At 40.2% G+C, this 18,780-nt stretch overlaps 1 protein-coding gene across 3 annotated transcripts in view; it reads left to right on the forward strand.

The window, feature by feature from the left end:
- The window catches only part of adamtsl3 (ADAMTS-like 3), a 115,444-nt gene that overhangs the window by 49,448 nt on the left and 47,216 nt on the right, over positions 1–18,780 (forward strand). For all 3 annotated transcript variants that reach the window (XM_035416477.1, XM_035416478.1, XM_035416476.1), the window contains exons 4-6: positions 11,019–11,146; positions 15,066–15,111; positions 16,640–16,876. In XM_035416477.1, coding sequence (XP_035272368.1) covers positions 11,019–11,146; positions 15,066–15,111; positions 16,640–16,876 — 411 coding nt within the window. The remainder of the gene's footprint in view (positions 1–11,018; positions 11,147–15,065; positions 15,112–16,639; positions 16,877–18,780) is intronic.

Raw genomic sequence — 18,780 nt, forward strand, 5'->3', positions numbered from 1 at the left:
AAATTAGCAACCTGGGAATATCCTTGCAAAATACTACATTAATCCACTGCAAGAAGCCAGGGCCTGAGTGAAAGTTTGTACCAGAAAGAATAAGTGGTAGCTGTTGGGTGTTGATTAGGTAGGAAGTGCCTGCCTCAAATGAGAGAAAAGGCTCATTTAAGAACATAATTACTGAAATGAAAGGTCAAGTTGTCCACTTTTGGGAAGCCAAGATAAAGGCTAACTTACAGAGAGAAATGCTAGGAGCCTATAGCGCACTCACCGTATCTGGGCTTGCCAGCTCCATAGAGTATGGAGTTTATGGAGGACAAAAAAGCCTTCCCCTTTTCTCTGTTTTTAGAAATATAAAGGGTGAACTGTTTCCTGAAAGTGATCAGTATTAATGAATGCAAATAAGTCCATGAGACTCTCCACAGTTCAGTACCTCCTTTCAGAAAGTAAACGAATGCTATCAATATGAAAGATATTCTAAAGAGTCCAAAGAAAAGAGGCACCATTCTAAATACATCACAAAAAGAGAAGATACGTTCTCTTTCACTTTAAATTAAAAACACTGCATTTCATGAATATATTTTAGTTTCTTAGCTAGAAACAACAAGAAGGAGGCCCCTATGTTTAACAGCTTCTACTCTCAGTCTAAGGAGTCAGTTGGGGTCGTATGGGGTGTATGTATTTACGGTGGCATCATTGTCTTATTTGATATTATTTTCAAGTTTTAAATTATTTTTATGTGGCTATTTGTATTTTTATTTGCTATTTGAATGATTTTTGGTTATTGAACTTTAAAATATGAAGGATTGATGGGCTCAATGGCAGCCACATCATTTTAGAAAGACATTTTTTTCTTCTCATTTTAGGGAATAAACCTCAGCTGAACAGAGGGTAACTGAGAGTAAACCACAGTTTTGTTTTATTATTTAAATTGCGTTCTCTCACAATACATTCATTAATAATAGCTGACGTTGAGTACCACTGGAAAAAAGGCTTGCCAGTTAAATAAAATGATGCATGTTTGTGGTTTTCTTTCCTTGGTTAGTTCTTGGATCGAAATGGAATTCACTCTTTGGTTCCTTTTGTCCAAGTGTTTAATTTTTGTGGCTAAACGATTGCTGCCCATTGCCATAGGCGTTACCCTTATGGAAACTGAATATTCTGATCATATATCAAAATTAAATATGATTGCAACATCACAATTTGTGTGCAAATATACTCATTGAAGTTTTCAGATATGCAATATATATTTAAATAAACTGATGCCAAATATATTTGTCATTATAGTTCATCGGTCTACATTTTTACATTATGTCCACATATGTCCACATATTCACAATATATTGCATTATATTCAATATGGGCCACTATATCACAACTATACATGTGCACTTAATTTTTCTGGCTTTTCCTCTGGTCCTGTGATTCTTTGTGTATCTAGAAAGGAATGAAATACAATGTCCATGATGTCCATGAACAAAATTGGCATTAGTGAAAAGCTGAATTTAATATGCACTTGCCAACATAAATATTTTAGATGTTTTACATTTGAGAATGAAAAAGAATAGAAATATGTTTTACATTAGAGAATGAGACTATGTTTTACATTTGATGGTTTCTGAAATATTACATTTTAGTACACCCCTGGTAGTCTTATAGACACTGAAAATAAAATCATACTTTACTAAATTTCCCAAAAGCATTGGTGTTGTCAGGATGGAAAATAATTTTCTATAGTCTTTTTATAAGATATATATTGTAAATGCCAAACATGCATTTTTAAGTTACTCAGCTCTTGTAATTGTAATGCTGGCCTGTTGCCTGTGACCATCCCCTCCAGCCCTGGGGAACCCTGTTAGGACATAAAAACTTACTATGAATACAACCATCAGCAGCCACATCTTGGTTCCTTGTTCACACACAAACCAATTCAGTTCAGATTTTGTGTCACATTTATGTGCAGTTCTTCCTTTTTTTCTCCTCAAACAAGTTGAATTTGACGATTTCTGATTACGGCCGAACATTGTGAATAAAAAAAGTTAACTTTCAATTGTGAGTCAAAGAAATGGACAAAGGTTCATTGAACCAGTCTTTGGAATAAAGATACATCATGAAAACAATGTACCTGCTCTCAAAAACGCACAGACGCATACTGCGTTCACAGAACAGTGCATTTAGCCTATAAATCCTTACCCCGGATTTGCATATTAATGCATAGCCACATTTTAAAGGAATGTGCATGCCCTTGGTTCACTTTTCAGGGAAGCAACATTAAGCACGTGACTGTGGACTTAAGATCAGCACCATCACCATGTTCCGAAGGAACAAATAAGGAACTAATGAAAATGCATGCCCAGATTCAGGAAGTGAACTGAGCTGAAATACCTTAATTCCACCATCTGTAATGCTAATCTCTATGGGGAAAAAAAAAAAAAAAAACTAGAGTTGTCTAAAAAAACGAAACAAATTAAAAGCCTTCAAAGTGCTCTTAATTTACCTGCCTAAAATAAGCACTAAATACTGCCGGAGGTAAACTCCTCATGGTATGCACTATGGTGTCCAGGATTATTTGGACAATAATAATCCAAGGTGGAGAAGTGTTGAGTAGTGCTTTGAGAATTTGGCTTTTAACTGGACTGTTTGTGTGTAAATACAAAAAGTGTGTGAGAGAGAGAGAGATAATGAATGGGTAGAGATGGAGTCTGGAGCCGTCTAAGTGAGCACATGTACTGTGAATGATGGCTGCGTTATAGATTGGAAATGAATTGCAGTAATGTTTATGTAGCCTTAGGTGTAACCTCTGCTTTCAATTATTGCCAGATAAAGAGTGATTTAGTTTCTGTCTGTCTGTAGTCTGTCATAACTCTTAATCGCAGGGCAGCTTGATTATGAGGAGCTAGGAACCACAGCGCATTCACCCTGATTTATTTAACCTTGTGTGTAAGGGAATGGTGTGCCTGCCATCTTGCCTTGGTTTGCTAACCTTGGATATTACACATGTTCTGAGAGCTCTGCAGTCTGTTCAGAAGGCTCAGGCTCCAGAACATTCTCCTCAGTCTCAAGCCATCTAAATTCAGATACCGGTTTGTTGGGCCCAATGGTGAAACCACAATATTCTTATTCTGCAACAAATATTATAATAATATAGAAAATGTTTTTCCTTGGTAAGCAGACGATACGTGCAGGTTGTTAATGACTGGAGACTGCCGCCAGAGATGTGACACAAAGTCATAATTCTGCATGCACTGCCAGACCTGCGCTGTCCAGCCGCGTGAGGCTCACTCGTTACGAGATTTTGATATTGATTGCGGTCCCTCAGGGAACGAGCGCTTGGCCTGCAAGCGCGTCTGCTAGTCAAATGAGATTCGTGAAGAGGCATGACCCACATTTCTTTGTTTCTCTTACCTCAGGTCCCTGTGGTGCCGTTGATAATTTTAATTTCAGCCTTTTGGCGAAGCTGTCGGAGACAGTGGACAGGATTCCACACGTTAGTCATGCTCCGTATTGCGTGATAATGCTTTCAGGTTGCGTATGATTTTTGTGATGAGATATTGTTTCATATCCTGCGCTGATTTTAAATCTTTATCCAGGAATAATGAAGTAATAAAACACACACCCCAAACCATTACGCCACCCATTAAAGCCATGTTGCCCTATCTGTTCATCAGTGCCTTTTTTTACAGTATTCAGGATCATTCTGTATTATGTCTCACTTTGGTGTATATAAGATTTATATTTTCATCTAATGATGTGTTGTGGGATCACACAGTGCTTTCAACAGTAGTCATATTCAATATCATTTTTCCCCTATACTACATTCAGATCATTCAGATCAACAACAAATTAACTAATTTGTGTCTGGTTGTAACCTTTATTTATACTGATGCTTTTGTAAAGGCATTGGCCATCACTGTGGTTAGAATGGAAAGAAAAGTACGTTTTTTAAGTAAATAAGGGCAATTTGAGAAAACTTAAACAGGATTTCCACTCACGGACAACGGTCCTTGTATTTTCATTAACATAAAGTTCCACTTCTCAATGGAGCTTTGCACATATGGCAAATAGCTCTTGATTTAAGACCACATCGCTCATAATAGTCTAGTCTGTCCATGTCCACTGACATCACTTATTGCTTCTATAATTTGTCTTAGTTCTGACCATTACCTCACCAGCATAGTTTAGATATACAGTAGATATAGCATTGGAGGATTTAAATGTTTTCAAGGAGCGTGCTCAGAATTCTTGTGCATAATTCAAGGGATTCCATTTGTATCTACTATGGGGAAAAACACTTTCATGCCGTGCTCCTTGAGAAAATATTCTGTTTTTTGTTTTATGCTCAACATTTGCTCTGTACAGTGGCACCGTTGAAAGCCTCCACATTCAGAGAGTGGAGCACAGGCAGATTCATCAGCTAGCCACACTCTCACAGTAAACACTGGCACAGTCACAAATTTGATTGTATTTCTGCACCAAGGACTTTATGTTCTACCCAACAGACCTCCCATTGTGATGTCTCAGTCTGTCAGTCATTCCCTCAACATGATGAAATAGTTATTTCTATCAGAGAAGGCAGGTCTGTTTTGATTGGTTAACAGAGAACCATTGCAGACATGTACACTGCAATGTATGTTGTGCACATAGAGGGGTCACATAGTTTTTATCTGAGTCTGAAAACAATATATTTTAACTGGGAAAAACCCAAACTGTTTACATACTTTTTCATTGACCAGAGTCATGCTGTGGATGAGCAATTTGTTTTGAATCCCTCTTCTATGGGTTTCAATCACAAACCAGGTGGCAGAAGGAGAATAATGGACTACCCGGTCTGTGCACCTGTCACTTTTCGAGTTGCTTATTTTGGCTGAGTTTCCATAAAGTCTCGCTGCAGACCTGCAGTGTCCCATCAATCCTCAATCGCCCCCACCAGGCCTCCCGTCAGGTCTGTGACACCTGTCAGATAGAAGTGAACTGTGCTCAGTAATGCAGCTGGGATTGGGTTTAACAGGCACTTTTCAAAACAGACAGGCTGGTACTGGGGGGAGGACAGGAAGCCTACAGCTCCGCCAGCCTCTGGAGTGCAGTAGATGACATTGCCACCTGTGATCTTTCTGCCCGCAAACCCACTGCTTAATGAAACAAAAAATGAAGATGTAGTTTTAATGAGCATGAGACATTGCTTTCTTCAGTTTGTAAAAATCCAGCTTTTTTGCTATTTAGCTTAGCTTTCTAAAAGAAGATTCTGTTTTGTAGCCCTTCACTTTGCTAAATTATTTTGCTTAAATCCTTTATTGTGGTTTTCAGACCTCAATGTCTGTCTGAAAGATCAAAACCACCTTCTCGGGGCATTGTATTACTTTAGCCAGCTCATTACTGGTGAAGAATTATTTAAAAATAGCTCATAAAGACATTGTGGCAAGGGCATACTCATGCCCTGTTTAAAAAAAAAAAAAATCATATTCTTTATTTGATGGCTTTTTGAAACTTCTTCTCTCCAGTGTCTACATAAAGAAAAATCTATTCAAATCCAGCAAACATTCAGTGGAAATTTGCGTTATTATAGCCTTTCTCAATTTAATTTGTCCCAGTTCAGAACTGTGGAATGAAAATGTGCAAGTGAGTATTGGAAATCATAAATATAACATTATTATTTGGAAGTGTCATTTATTTTCATAAAAAAGAAAATGGAAAGGGAAATTACTATATATTGTAATAAAATGGGAGACAGATACAAGGGGAGGAGAGAGAGAGAACAAGAAACTGCTGTGTACGTAGACCTTTTAACTAAACACAGCATAACCATAAATTACCTTAATTTTGTTTATAAATTGCTATGGATAATCTTAATTGTGCACTTATGGACTTTTAATACTAATTTCACTCCATGCTGTTGCTCATGGCAATCCCAGTTTACATTATTTGGTTTCAGTTTTAAAGAGTAAGGGGTCTGTGAATATGAAACATGGTATGGCTGTACATATTCCTTGATCTCCATGATACATATATCAAATTCTTTCTTTTTTTCTCAGATCATGTTAAAAGATCCAATTTATCTAATAAAGAAAGAAACATGTCTTAAATGTTTAATTAACAAGAACTTCTACATATTTTTTTTCTTATTCTTATTTTTTTGTGGGTCAGTAATATGTCATGTTTTATGAATTGTATAAACAGTGACTGTCCCTTCAGCTTATATTTAAATGTTATTTATATGTGCTTTTTGAAGTCACGGCACTTGCCTTTTCGCTCGCTGTCATAATGCTCTGTACGCTTAAAAAGGTGGAACTGTTGATTTGTGCTCCTCGTGCACGGGTACATCTGGTGCTCAGGTTTGATTGATAAGAGAGTTCTACCAGTTGAATCCCTGGTGGGTGCCTGACCACTGGAGCCTGTGGGGAAGGCGGATCGCAGGGGAAAGCCTGTTGGACTCTTATCTGCAAGGCCGAAGAATTGTTGGGTGGGGAGGTTTGTTTCTCCAGTGCGGCTACGCCCTCATTTTCACTGATTAGCCACTGTTTCCACTTCCAGTAGTTTTCATATAACTTGTGGAAAAGTTTATAAAGCTTTACTGAACCTAACATTTTTTCCCGTAGTTTGTTTCGATGCTTATTGAACATATTCATTTTTGAATGCATGGTGTCAGTCATCATTTTATTATTCATGGTGTCAGATGTTCCAATCACACATGTTCCAAAGTTTTGGTTTAGCTTAGCAAGTGAAAATTGTGCATCTGTTTTCCTTGAGAAAGTAAGCACAACAATCTGTTTTAGTGTTGGTCCCTTGAATGGACTGCAAGGGCCTCCTTCTGTATCTGGTACCGCGTGAGGGAACTCAAAAGCTTGTCTTTGCCTATCAATGAATAAGGAGAAATGAGAAGGTGTTGCCAGATGAGCACTCCAGTGCCTGTCATCCTCAACTTAATGAACAAACTGCAGGCTGTGCACTTAGCCTGGTCTGGTTCATGGCTTTTCTCCGGTTCTTAGGTCCTTCCAGCAAAGTGAAACAGAAGGCAGGTGGGAATATTTCATTGTGGATTCTGCATGGAATCACTGCTGCACCACAACCTATTCTCAGGTGTCAGGATTCAGGCTAATTCATCACTTTCACAAAATGACACAAATCAGATTCACCCGAAAGCCAATGAATAAGTGGTAGTCCAGCTTTTTTTCAGGTATTAGTATGGTCTTTCCCAGAGAACCGCGGGGTTCCAGCTTGGATGACTATCCTTAGCAAAGAGTAACCCTCAATTCAGGTTCAGCTGTCAGCCTGAAGTTGTGTCTACGAATCCTGAAAACAGTTCACTTGGCCTGAAATGTGGAGCGAGATGAACTCGCTTGACAACAGTTCTAAATGTACAGCCTCGGATGGCAGAAGTCCAGTGTTTTGATCTCAGCTATGACCTACATGCACTTCCCCACGTTAGCACTGTCTGAACATTTTATTAAGTTTTTCATGTGGAACCTGGCCCAGGGCGCTAGTATCAACGGCAATCATCCAGTGAATGAGTGCAATAATGTAGAAGCAACCCGGTCCAAAGCTGGCCCAGGTGACACATTATTGTTACAGATGCACTACATGGAAATTCTTGCTGGAAGAATACATTTCGATGGAACATGGGGCCGTGTGGTCAACTTTTCATGCCTGTTTCCCAGAGGAGGGTGATAGTTCATAGCTTTGGACGTAAGACTTGGCCTTGTGGGTAGAGCTGAGGCAGTGTTCTGATCGGAACTGCGATGATGTTGGAATAGGTTCCAGTGGGAGTTTGCAATTATGGTCGGAGCACCTGGATGTGGTCAGTCATTTCTCGGTAATAACGGAGAATGGAAGTCACTCAGCGTGCCAGAGGACCCACAGCATTAGTCATTTCGTCAGTCCTCACCCACTATGAGGTAAACCAGGCAAATTTCAGGGGAATTAGCTGATGCTGAGATATTTGTATTGGCATGTATTAACAGACTTTTAACTAGTCTCAAGAAAGCTGCATAATTGGGTGTCAGGTTTTATCGTGATTAGTCAAGACTATGGCATATACACACTGTGACATACACTCGCACTTATACACATACACATTCAAAGGCCCATGCGCACACAGACTTATGGTGTAGATACACATTTACCCCTAGATTTTCCTCCCCAAGCATTGTGTGTCTAGTCACTTCCACTGTATGCTTTCCACCTCAGACATGCAAGAAAGATTTTCATATAAATTTAAGTTTTACCATTCATAAAATAAACAACTGATAAATCATGATTTGTATGTCATGTGTGAAATTGCTTAAAACAGAATTAAAATTCATTTAACGTCTTATCTCTGGTGACTCTATTTAACTGAAATCATTAAAGATTTTTATGCGGAAACAAGAGGTGTAATCACAGTAGTGAGAAACACATCTTATATCACGTACATAAGTCTGTTTTTAAGGGCGGTAATAATAGACACATATTAGGCTGAGAGCACTAATACTGAGCTACAGTATGCACTGCGTACATACGAGTGGAATGTTCACCACTCAGCCAAAAATGGTTGGAGTAGATTCTTTTCATACCAGTGTTATTACCATTTAATGTAGGCTCTTGCTGATTCAGATGCGGAAAGGATGGTGTGTTATTCTCTCAGTAGTGGACTATAACATGATCTATGTATGGCAGTTTTATTTTTGTTTCTTCCCATCCAAATCTGTCTGGATACAAGCATTCCAGATGATGTGTGGTATTTCGCCCTTGAAAACGAGTGAGAGATTTATGCCCCTGATTCTGTCCAAATCCCGTTCACACCAACGGACGTAATTTATGTGCGATCTGTGAACAGAGAGAATTCATTTTTGTGGCCTGAATGAATGATCATGTGAATCATCTACATTGCCTGCACGGAGGTTACCTCTGTTACCTCTGTGTAAGCAAATCAAACGAGACGAAGGTAAATGCAGGGCTGACCAGGGTGATATTGTATAAGCAGCTTTTCCTTGCCTTAACCCAAAAATAACAAAACAAAATCAGTCTCCAGTTCTGGGACTGGCTAAAGGGAATCTTTAATACAGTAGGTACCACAATGGATTTTTTTATTTTTATTTCCAAGGTTTCCTCAAAAAGTGGATCACATGTTCACTCTGGCACCACAGAAGTTGCTGACATCACGCACCTAGAGACGCCAACTTTCCTATTATTCATGAGATCGAGCCAGGAAAGCCCAGTTCTCGGGCCGGCTTTTTATAAACCTTCGGGCTGTATCAGGACTAGGCTAGATAAAGACAGGAAGCCCTTTAAAGTGAAATCACACAAGTGCGAGTGTGGTCCTTTTCTCTAGCTTTTATCAGCGGTCAGCACTGCTCTTCTGGGTTTGTTGTTGTTCAGTGTGCATGCTGCTTGCTCTACGCTAGCCAGATGGAGTCAAATGTTGTTTTCGGGGCTTTCAGGCCTATATTTAAGGCCCGGAGCCTTGACCTTAGCTGGAATTTAGGCCAGTCGTCGGCGCATACAGGACCTCTTTGTTATCTTATCCAAAGAAATGGCCGTCTGTTTCCAGCGGCCCGGCCCTCCTTCTGAGGATGGGTGTGCGGCATGACTTTGGCACCCTCTGTCCCCGGCCTCGATGGCTCTGTTCTTCAGCGCTCATACAGGTATCCCACTTTCCCCCTTCAGCGTTCTTAATAAAATCCACTGCCCGTAAACTCTTTCACCTCATTTTGTCATATAATCCCAATGCACCCATGCCTGTATATTCTTTGTTGTGCTTTGAATGCATTTTTTCTACTTTGACCCCATTTTCTGAGATAATTATGTGAGTTATACCTTTGCTATTTTTAAATAAGCATATATCTCTTTGACCAAAAGAGACATGCCCTGCTTAATAAGGAAATCCATCTTACAATGTACATTTGAAAATGTGTTCGTTCTGTACCTACGCCTTTAAAGGATAAAACCTATTCCATGAATCATTTCAGTGAATATACAACTAAGTTTAATGTAAAGTTATAGTTTAATTAAAGTTTAATGCAATGCAGTTCCGCCAGTATACTCTTGAAAAAATATACCAGAATTATTTTAAACCATTTGTGAACCAGACCTCACTGACTTAACACAGCTTTTTGACATTCATATATCAGTGGTCACTTATATGTGTGAGCCATACCACCACTACGCCTAAAATGGTCACCCTACACTCCTGAATGTATTTAACATTTCCTATTGGAGCCGCATGGCCCTCCCTGTGGATGATGTAATAACAAAGGTGATAGCTGGAAAGGAAACAGAATAAATAAAAGACCTCAATCCTTTAATTCACTACAGCTTCTCGGATGAGGCGTTGAGGGGGCATGCTGTTTCGGAAAAGAATTTCACATTTCCCTGCCAAAGTTCTTTATTTTATCTCATTTGAATTAAAAATGTAATTATATTGGCAGGGTATTGGGTGCTGGAACTACTTGCAGTACTGTTGGAGTTTCCAACTTGGAGTTTTATATTGATAGTTAAGTAGCCAAAATGCTGAAATGCCCACAGGTATATTAAAATGCAATGTGAAAATGCAAAATACTGTACTTAAAAAAACTAAACTGATACAGGTTAAAGTTCTTTCTCCTTTTTGGACAGTTTTATACATCTTTGGATTTATTTGAATGCCTAGTCCTCTTTGTAAGCCTGTCCCAACCTCTGTGATTTGAGATTGTGCAGAATAGTATGTGCAGCTAGTCTGTTCAATCTGTAGTCTACCAACTCACCTATCAACTCAGCATTGTTGCCATTGTCCCTGAGGCAAGCAGAGAAAATCCCTGTCTCCTGTACCCCTCTCTCCCTGGGCAACACCACAGCCAATCAGGCACTTGCCAGCTGGGCTTTCAGCTACAGTTAGCAAGCAACAGCATGGTCAGGTCTGAATTCTGAACTGCAGGGTGTGTCACTGTGCTAAGTGGGCTACACCACCCAACAGCCCCTCCCCTTGAACTACTCTCCCTGTGTGTGTGTGTGTGTGTGTGTGTGTGTGTGTATGTATGTGTTGGTTCATTCCTCTTTCTATTGTGTCTCCCACATAGGCATCCAGGACCACACGCTCGGATGAGGACAGGGACATTGGCTGGGATGCCTGGGGCACCTGGAGTGACTGCTCTCGTACATGTGGGGGCGGAGCTTCCTATTCACTACGCCGTTGTCTGAATGGAGGGTCAGTACAGTTGGTTATTTTTCATTGTTATGTCAGGCTACATTTCCGGGCTCTACGCGTTGTTTGCATGATTACTTTGTTTAATACCCTTCTACTAGCTGGCATAGAACGCTTTATCCGCCCACCCTGTGTGTGTGTGTGTGTGTGTGTGTGTGTGTGTGGGTTTCATTGTATGATTCAAAAGGTCCATATTTACAGTATATTACAGAGTATTTCATTTCCTTAAGAGTATTCAGATACCAATGTCATCTGAGGCCATGAATGCCTTGTGAGGATTCTGACATACATGACCTTTGGTAACTAATTGTTTGCTCTTCGCTCCACTCCTAACAATCCTAACCCTGACATTTAAAAAAAGATTAAAAAAAAAACCTCTTTGCCTGAAGTTAAATAAAAGAGAAAAAAGGCCCTTCCTCAGCCAAGGGGCAGATCCTCAGCGTATATGTTGGTGTGGATCTGTGCATGTGCCTGGGGAAAATGTAACAGGCTGCCCTCTCTCTGCGGTTTAATATCTTGAATCTATGAATTGTAAATATTGGATAATGTTGGCAACTCATTAAAACTCATCTATAAATCATAACTGTTTTTTACAACGCTTTTTTTTACTAGCCTGCAGTAGTTTGCTTCAAATTTAATATTATATCAAATCACGAATTCATTATTTTACAAAGGACTGAATTATGACGGGCACATTTGGGAAATATGTTGCACCTATGAATAGAGGTGCAGTAGGTTATAGTTATGCAGTACATTCCATTGCAAATGATTCCAACTTTATGCTGCTATATTGAGTGTGTTCAAGTGCATATCCTTGCAATTATTTTCTGTTGACCTGTGTCTCACCTCCATAATCGTAGATGCTGCGGTTCTTTACCAAGCCATAAGTAAGTCTGTTATTGCACAAATATAAAATTCACCAAATAGAAACAAGCAGTAATTACCATGGAAATGTTTATGCAATGATAAGAATTTATGAACCAAAGGAAACAAAACTCTTTTTTTACTGTTGTTAAAGGTGGAATTCTGTTTGGTCAAATAATTTAGTGACGTGATCATTACTGTATATAAATGCATTCTATTTAGGCACATTTTAGATAAAAGACAACTATGAGAAATATTTAGCGGTTTTGGGCAAGTGTATAAATGCATTCATTGTGCTGGTTTATGTTTGTAATTTTTACATCTTAAATATTTAATGTTAAGACATTTTCATTATGGAGCACATTACAAGATGCAGATGGACAAGGCTGAAAATTCTTACTGTTATCCACTTTAGAGTGATAAAACTAGCAAAGCAATAATTTAGAGAAAGTTAACCATAGAAAATTTAACCATTATATGTGGATACTATATACAGTACACCACAAAATAATGGTTCTGATAGTTTTTTCAAGCTTGTTATTTGTGTGTACACAGGAAACATAGGAATGATAGTCATTTATCAGAAACTTGTGCTGATGTCAGTATGTGTAATTCAATGAAATGTCTTTCAGTAAAAACACATAAATCAGTACAATTGTAAAAGAGAGGTCTGTTTTTAAGATTAGTCTGTCCTTGGCCATTGACAAATATTTCTACCACTATTCTGAGTTCGCAATTGAAATTATGTTCTTGTCCAGTGATCAAGTGTGATTTTCAGTCGTGACCAATGAGAGCATTGATAATGCGTGCCAACTGATTGTTGGCACTGCCTTTAAGTATGCATTCTCAGAGGATGGCTGGGACACTCTGAGGTTGTATTTGAATGTACTCAGCTGATAGAAGCCAGAGCTGCTCAACGAGACAGATTCAGAGTGTCAGAAGGACAACATGCTTTATTCACATTCCGCTGCACCTGTTCAAGTGTAGTGGGGCAGAAGGCAGCAGGTGTTCATGTTTAGCCTCGTCCAGGGCCATCTGTAGAAGTCAGAGGACTTCATGTAAAGACTGTAAGAATCTGCCCAAAACTCATTTCTGCTGCGTTTTCCCTCACACAAACCTTCTAGTCACAACAGGAGATAGAATTCGGAATGTGTCTCGTTCCAGAGTTGATCTTGGAACGTGATACGTGGTGCCCACAGCCACACCTTTTTTTGCATTTAGCTCTTAAGCCCCCTTGGCTCCTGCGAGCTTCGCTTCTTCCTGCAACACCAACATCATTTGAATGAAGCCATACTTTGCCTCAAGCTTCCCTCCAGGAAGAGAACCAAATTTAATTTCTTTAAAAAAGCATATATGTGATCGCACGGTTGTTTTTGACCACTAAGTTCTGCTCTCAACAAAGGGCCTTAATTATTTCTTTGTCTTCAAAACAACCTTCAGTAGTTTGCTAAGTAATCCCTGGTGTGCAAGCGGAGGTTTTTCTTTGTGTGGATGAATAATTTACAAATTTCCAAGGGAGGGCTATTAATTGCTTCATTAATAACAAGGCATTCCTGTTTAGTCTCAGTTCTTGGTTTTGCTTCTAGATGGCTGAATGAGATCAGCATATAGCCTCCAACTTCCTGGCTGCTGGGAGAGTGAATTTTCCACTACTGTTTTCGATAAATGTTTTTTTTTCAGGCGGGATGAGTCTATGGTGTGCATGCATGGGTTTGCTGCTCCATGCTTTCACTGTATTGTTAAGCGTAGGCCTACTTCTGTTGATTTGTGTCAGTGTAGCAGACTGTACGCTCACTTTACAACAAAAAACATGAGTATTCCCCCAGGAGAAGTGAATGTTCTGCTTTGGTCAATTTGTCATTAATCACAGAAGTCATTAGGCACAACCTGTGTGAACCACTGACTTTTCTTCTCTTTTGCTAGTTTAAGCTCAGCAGGGGGGACTGAGTCCGTGCCGGGGCTGATTATGCTGAAGGCTGGGTAGATGAGGCTTAGTGCGGCTTTGGCAGGTGAAACAGAGCTGCTCTTAATTCGAGAAGAAATGACTGTCAGGGTTCATTCCATTCTCATCACTGTCTCTGCAGAGGGATATATAAAATGCAGACTGTTCCTGTGCCCTGCTATCAAAGTCAAATAGGCATTACTTTTTGGGGTTGTCCTTCTGTCCTTCTTACTCCGGACACGTCACCATTTCGTTCCTACCCCTGACCTGGCTAATTATGCATGGGTCTTAATGAAACTTGATATAGATGCTGCTCTCTCTGTTCCACAGAGCCTTCTCAATTTTCAGGTCACAAGGTCGAAGGTGAAGTCTACAGAGGGTCCTGATTAGTTTTGGATTTCTCATCTCTAATTCATGGTTTTGGATTAAATTTGTTCAAAAGGTTTCCTATTCCTTCAAACCCTTGCTGATTTCTGTCCCAGATCTAGGTCACATAGGTTCCTGATATGTCTGTCGATTTCCAGAACTGCCTTAATCCTCAAGTTCAAATATCAAGGTTGTAGAGGCAACTCATATGTTTTTAATAGATTTATTATTTTTGCATTTGCAATTATTTGCACTTTTCTCCTAAATAACCATGGCTCTACAATATATATATTTGCTACATAATGGTTAGAATGACATCATTTCTTTACTCACTCACTCACTGATTTTCTATACTGTCATCTATTTTCTGGATTGTATGTGCATGTTTGTATCTGCTTACTGGTAAAGGACTGGCTCATATAGATTATTTTGATTGTGGTGGATCATGATTCATGCTGAACTCAGTGCCCTTGGCCTGGATTCAATGAAAATGTATGCCTTTGCCTTAAAAATAAACTAAAATGCTTGCGTTTCCTCACAAAAGCTTTGGTCAGTTAATTTTGGTGATTGCTGTCCTCAAAGCTTTGATAGAACTTGTTGTTGTACACATTGTTTTTATGTAATTGTCCTTTGTACTGAAATCTATGCTACATTACCCATTACATTAAGCTACAAAGAATGAGCCAATTAGTACTGCTTCATTAGCAGACTAATCCTGCTTCTGTGTTTGTGTTTGCTTTTTTCCGACAGGAACTGTGATGGTAGAAACATTCGGTACAGAACATGCAGTAACCGGGTAAGTCAGCCAGTGGGCTTAGAATGCACTTTTTATTTTTAGCATGTCTTGGATCATACATGACTTCGTTGAGATCTGTCTGCCTGTGGAGAGATCGACATCAGTAATGCAAATGTACAGTAGTCCCCACCATAGTCCCTTGGAATATAGAGCTAAACCTATTAGTTAGAACAATTGTCCGCGTAGTTTTATGGACATCCAGAGGGCTGGTTCCACAGCATGCAGGCGGCATTCAGACCATGAAGATTTCCCATAAGCGCGTGGCTCTCGCACAGCCGGTTTACTCAGCAATCAGTTGAAGCTCCACCTGTGCGTGATCCATCAGTAATGCTACACCGTGCTCTGCAGTTCTGTGATTAAGCATATGGTAAATATACTTCACTTTCTTCCTCGCGAACAGCGGATGGAGGAGACAAATACATAAGACTGTATATTACCAATGTAACCAATGCAACATGGACTTCAGGAGTTCCGTATCCACCAGTTGCATTTTATGTAGTAAAGAGGGCCACACTTTTCATTTTAATGAAAGGGACAAGTGTTATTTTACTATTGAAGTGGTTTCAACTGGATTTATTGTAGACTAACAATGATTTAAAGCAAGTCCAGTGGGAAGTGGTCCCAGCATAATATTTACAGCCTCTCAGTCAAGAGGATGAACTAAAGGCAAAGCATATACGCCATAATCGGGTGAATGTCTGGCTTCGTAATTGCCACAGATGAGGGTCTGTGTTTGTGTTCAGCCCTTTTTGCCATGCGCTATTTTGTTTTTATCTGGCGCAAAAGACGAAAGCGTGTCACCGGGCCATTAGCCTGGACCATGAAATTTACTCAATCAAGGGGACAGAATCTTTCCCCCCCCCTTCTCATGAAAGAGTTGCCGTTTGAAGTCGATTCTCTCTCATTTTACGGAAAGGAGGGAGCTCAAAGTCAATCCCCGAAGAGGAAGCCGGAGGCTAGGCACCCGTGTCTTTTGCCAGGAACAAACAGAGCAGATGTTTTGCTGGGAAACACTGTCACGCGGCGCACACAGGCCTCTTGTGCGCCCGCCGAATGCTGACAGGGGGATCTGGACGGCGTGGTCCGGAGTCTGCAGGATTGATGGTTGCAATTTAGAATGCACATACGGCCTTTCCTCTGGCATTTGATTTAAGTAAATAACCTGGATTTCTTGTGAAGTTCAATGACTTGGTCTTTGTTAAAACAGCAGAGTTACAGAGCAAATAAAGAACCTTTCTTTTTTATTAACTTTATTTTGTTCCTCAGACTTTATGCTTTGGGATGACACTCGTAAAAGCGTAAAGCCCCGTGGAACAGAATATTTCTTCTGTTTGCTTTTGCGTTGAGATGGAAACATTCCTTACTTTTATTTATAAGAAAATGCAATAATGTAAATCATATTCGCCGGTCTCTCAGCAGCCTTCACCGTAGATATATTGCCACCCCCGGTAGATTTATTACGCTCTGCAGTGCAGCGCAGTATGTCTTCGCTGTGCATATCTGTGAAATGTGAGGTCATCCCCTATAGGATTGCCCGGTGGAGGCCGGGGACTTCAGGGCCCAGCAGTGCTCGGCCCACAACGATGTTAAGTACCAGGGGCACACCTACGAGTGGGTCCCTGTGACCCACGATCCCACTGCCCCATGCGCCCTCAAATGCCAGGCACGGGGCAAGAGCTTGGTGGTGGAGCTGGCGCCCAAAGTGCTGGACGGCACACGCTGCAAGACGGACTCCCTGGACATGTGCATCAGCGGCATCTGCCAGGTACAGTAATCTAATTTTACTTAGTGATGGAACTGTGTGAGTCAGTGCGATTCAGTATGCTGTATACAGTATACAGTATTCTACTGTAGTGCTGGGTTAAACCAAAGGAGCGTCGGATTTAGCCCATGCTATACCAGTCCCATATAAATATAAAAACAGTCCCATGAAACACAGTAGACACCCTGATAATTATGCTCAGGACAGGTATGTACTTTAATGGAGTATGTATTTATGCAGAGTCAGTTAAAAAGGGACCAGTTGTATATTGTGCTATAAAACCAAGCATGTGATTACCTGATGTACTATTATAGGAAGCTTACTGGCATGGAAGTATCTGCTAAGTAATGTCTTCATCGATTGTCTTTTTAAAAACAATCCTTGAAATCTTTTGTGGTTGCCTTTATGGTACCCGAGTCATCCCATAATTTTTAAATATGAAAGCTGGAAGTCATTCAGGACTTTAGTCACTTGAGCATCACTTTATATTGCTTTATATACACTTGCTTGAGGTAATATATCTTGTTTTTCCCTACATTGGCTTGAATGGAAAATTCCCACTGAGCAGTGCTGTGTGACAACCTGGTGGTAAATGGCACTATAAAGTATAAAATAAAGAATGTTTAACTAGAAGGAAGTTCACGTATCAGGAGTGGCCTTGAGGATGTGGACTTGTACCCAATAGTTGGTGAATTGGAATCTTGGGTGGGAGCTGGGTGTAGTCTTTTTGGAAAAGGTGCTTGACCTGAGTAGCTTTAAAAATATAGCCAGCTGTACAGCTGGATGGTATATAAAATCTCAGCTATGTAAGTCTCTCTGAGTAATGGTCTCTGCTAGGCAGACAAATACAGATATTGTTAAGTTCTGTATCGCTGGCATTGCTACCATGGGTGCCACAGTGGGAGGCGATGGAGAGGCTACAGTGAAAGCGTGTTTTTATAGTTTAGTAGTGCATGAAAGTTTGTTTGTCTTCCACATAAAGACACTAAACTTAAGTCCCTCGAGTGTCAACTAATGTCACACACTCAATCTTCATTACAACTGAAGCACACTGCTGAATTCTTTAATAGCACGGGGACCCCACAGCCCTTGTCACAGCTCTTCATGTGGTTAGTAGCAGAATCTAAGCACGTACTCAGGAAATGGCACTGTAAAACCACAAGCCCTAATGAAATAACAGAATGAAACGTGGAAAATTCCTTAGGCTATATTTGAATATTAATAGGTTTGCTTTCACACTAAAACCACAATGCCCTTTGTCTTTCACTTTCAGTAATGAATGGAAGAGGGTGTGACTTTTTCATTTCTTGAACATACAGTAACTGCGAGTTGGTGGGTCACTGAAAATGAGAAAGAGGGGCCTTATGCATGCTTTTATGCTATAAAACTATAAATGTGCCACACAGTGTTGAGAACAGATTATATTGCGGTTACATGGGAGCTTCAGAAATGTCCATTGGAACAGTAAATGAAAATTGGGTGCCTTGCTTACTGGCTGAACAGGAAACAGAACTTCGTTTTGTTTTGGGCAAAGGCTGTTCGAATTGATGAATAACGCTGCACCTTGTCATCAATCTAGTTATGTTATTGTTTGCAAAACAAAAGAACAGAGAGCTTCTATACAACCACCAGTGGTATCATTGGCAGTGCTTTATTGGTTGGCAGTTTTCTTTGGATGACTTGCCTGGGCAGTGGGTTAGCGTGGACAGCTGGGACTCCAATAGTGAGTTGTGGGAGTCCACTAAGCTGTGGTAGACAGAGGTATTTATAGGAGGCAGGCCCATGTATGTGTGGGGAGCTGGCCCAGCAATGTCTTCGGAAGAAGAGTGCAAACGCTACCAGCGGTGGGTAGAGAGGCCGGATGTGGTGGGAAAGGCTGCCTCAGAGATCCTACTCTCACTTGAACA

Source organism: Anguilla anguilla, chromosome 5 (assembly GCF_013347855.1).
Source record: "Anguilla anguilla isolate fAngAng1 chromosome 5, fAngAng1.pri, whole genome shotgun sequence".
Classification (NCBI taxonomy): Eukaryota; Metazoa; Chordata; class Actinopteri; order Anguilliformes; family Anguillidae; genus Anguilla; species Anguilla anguilla.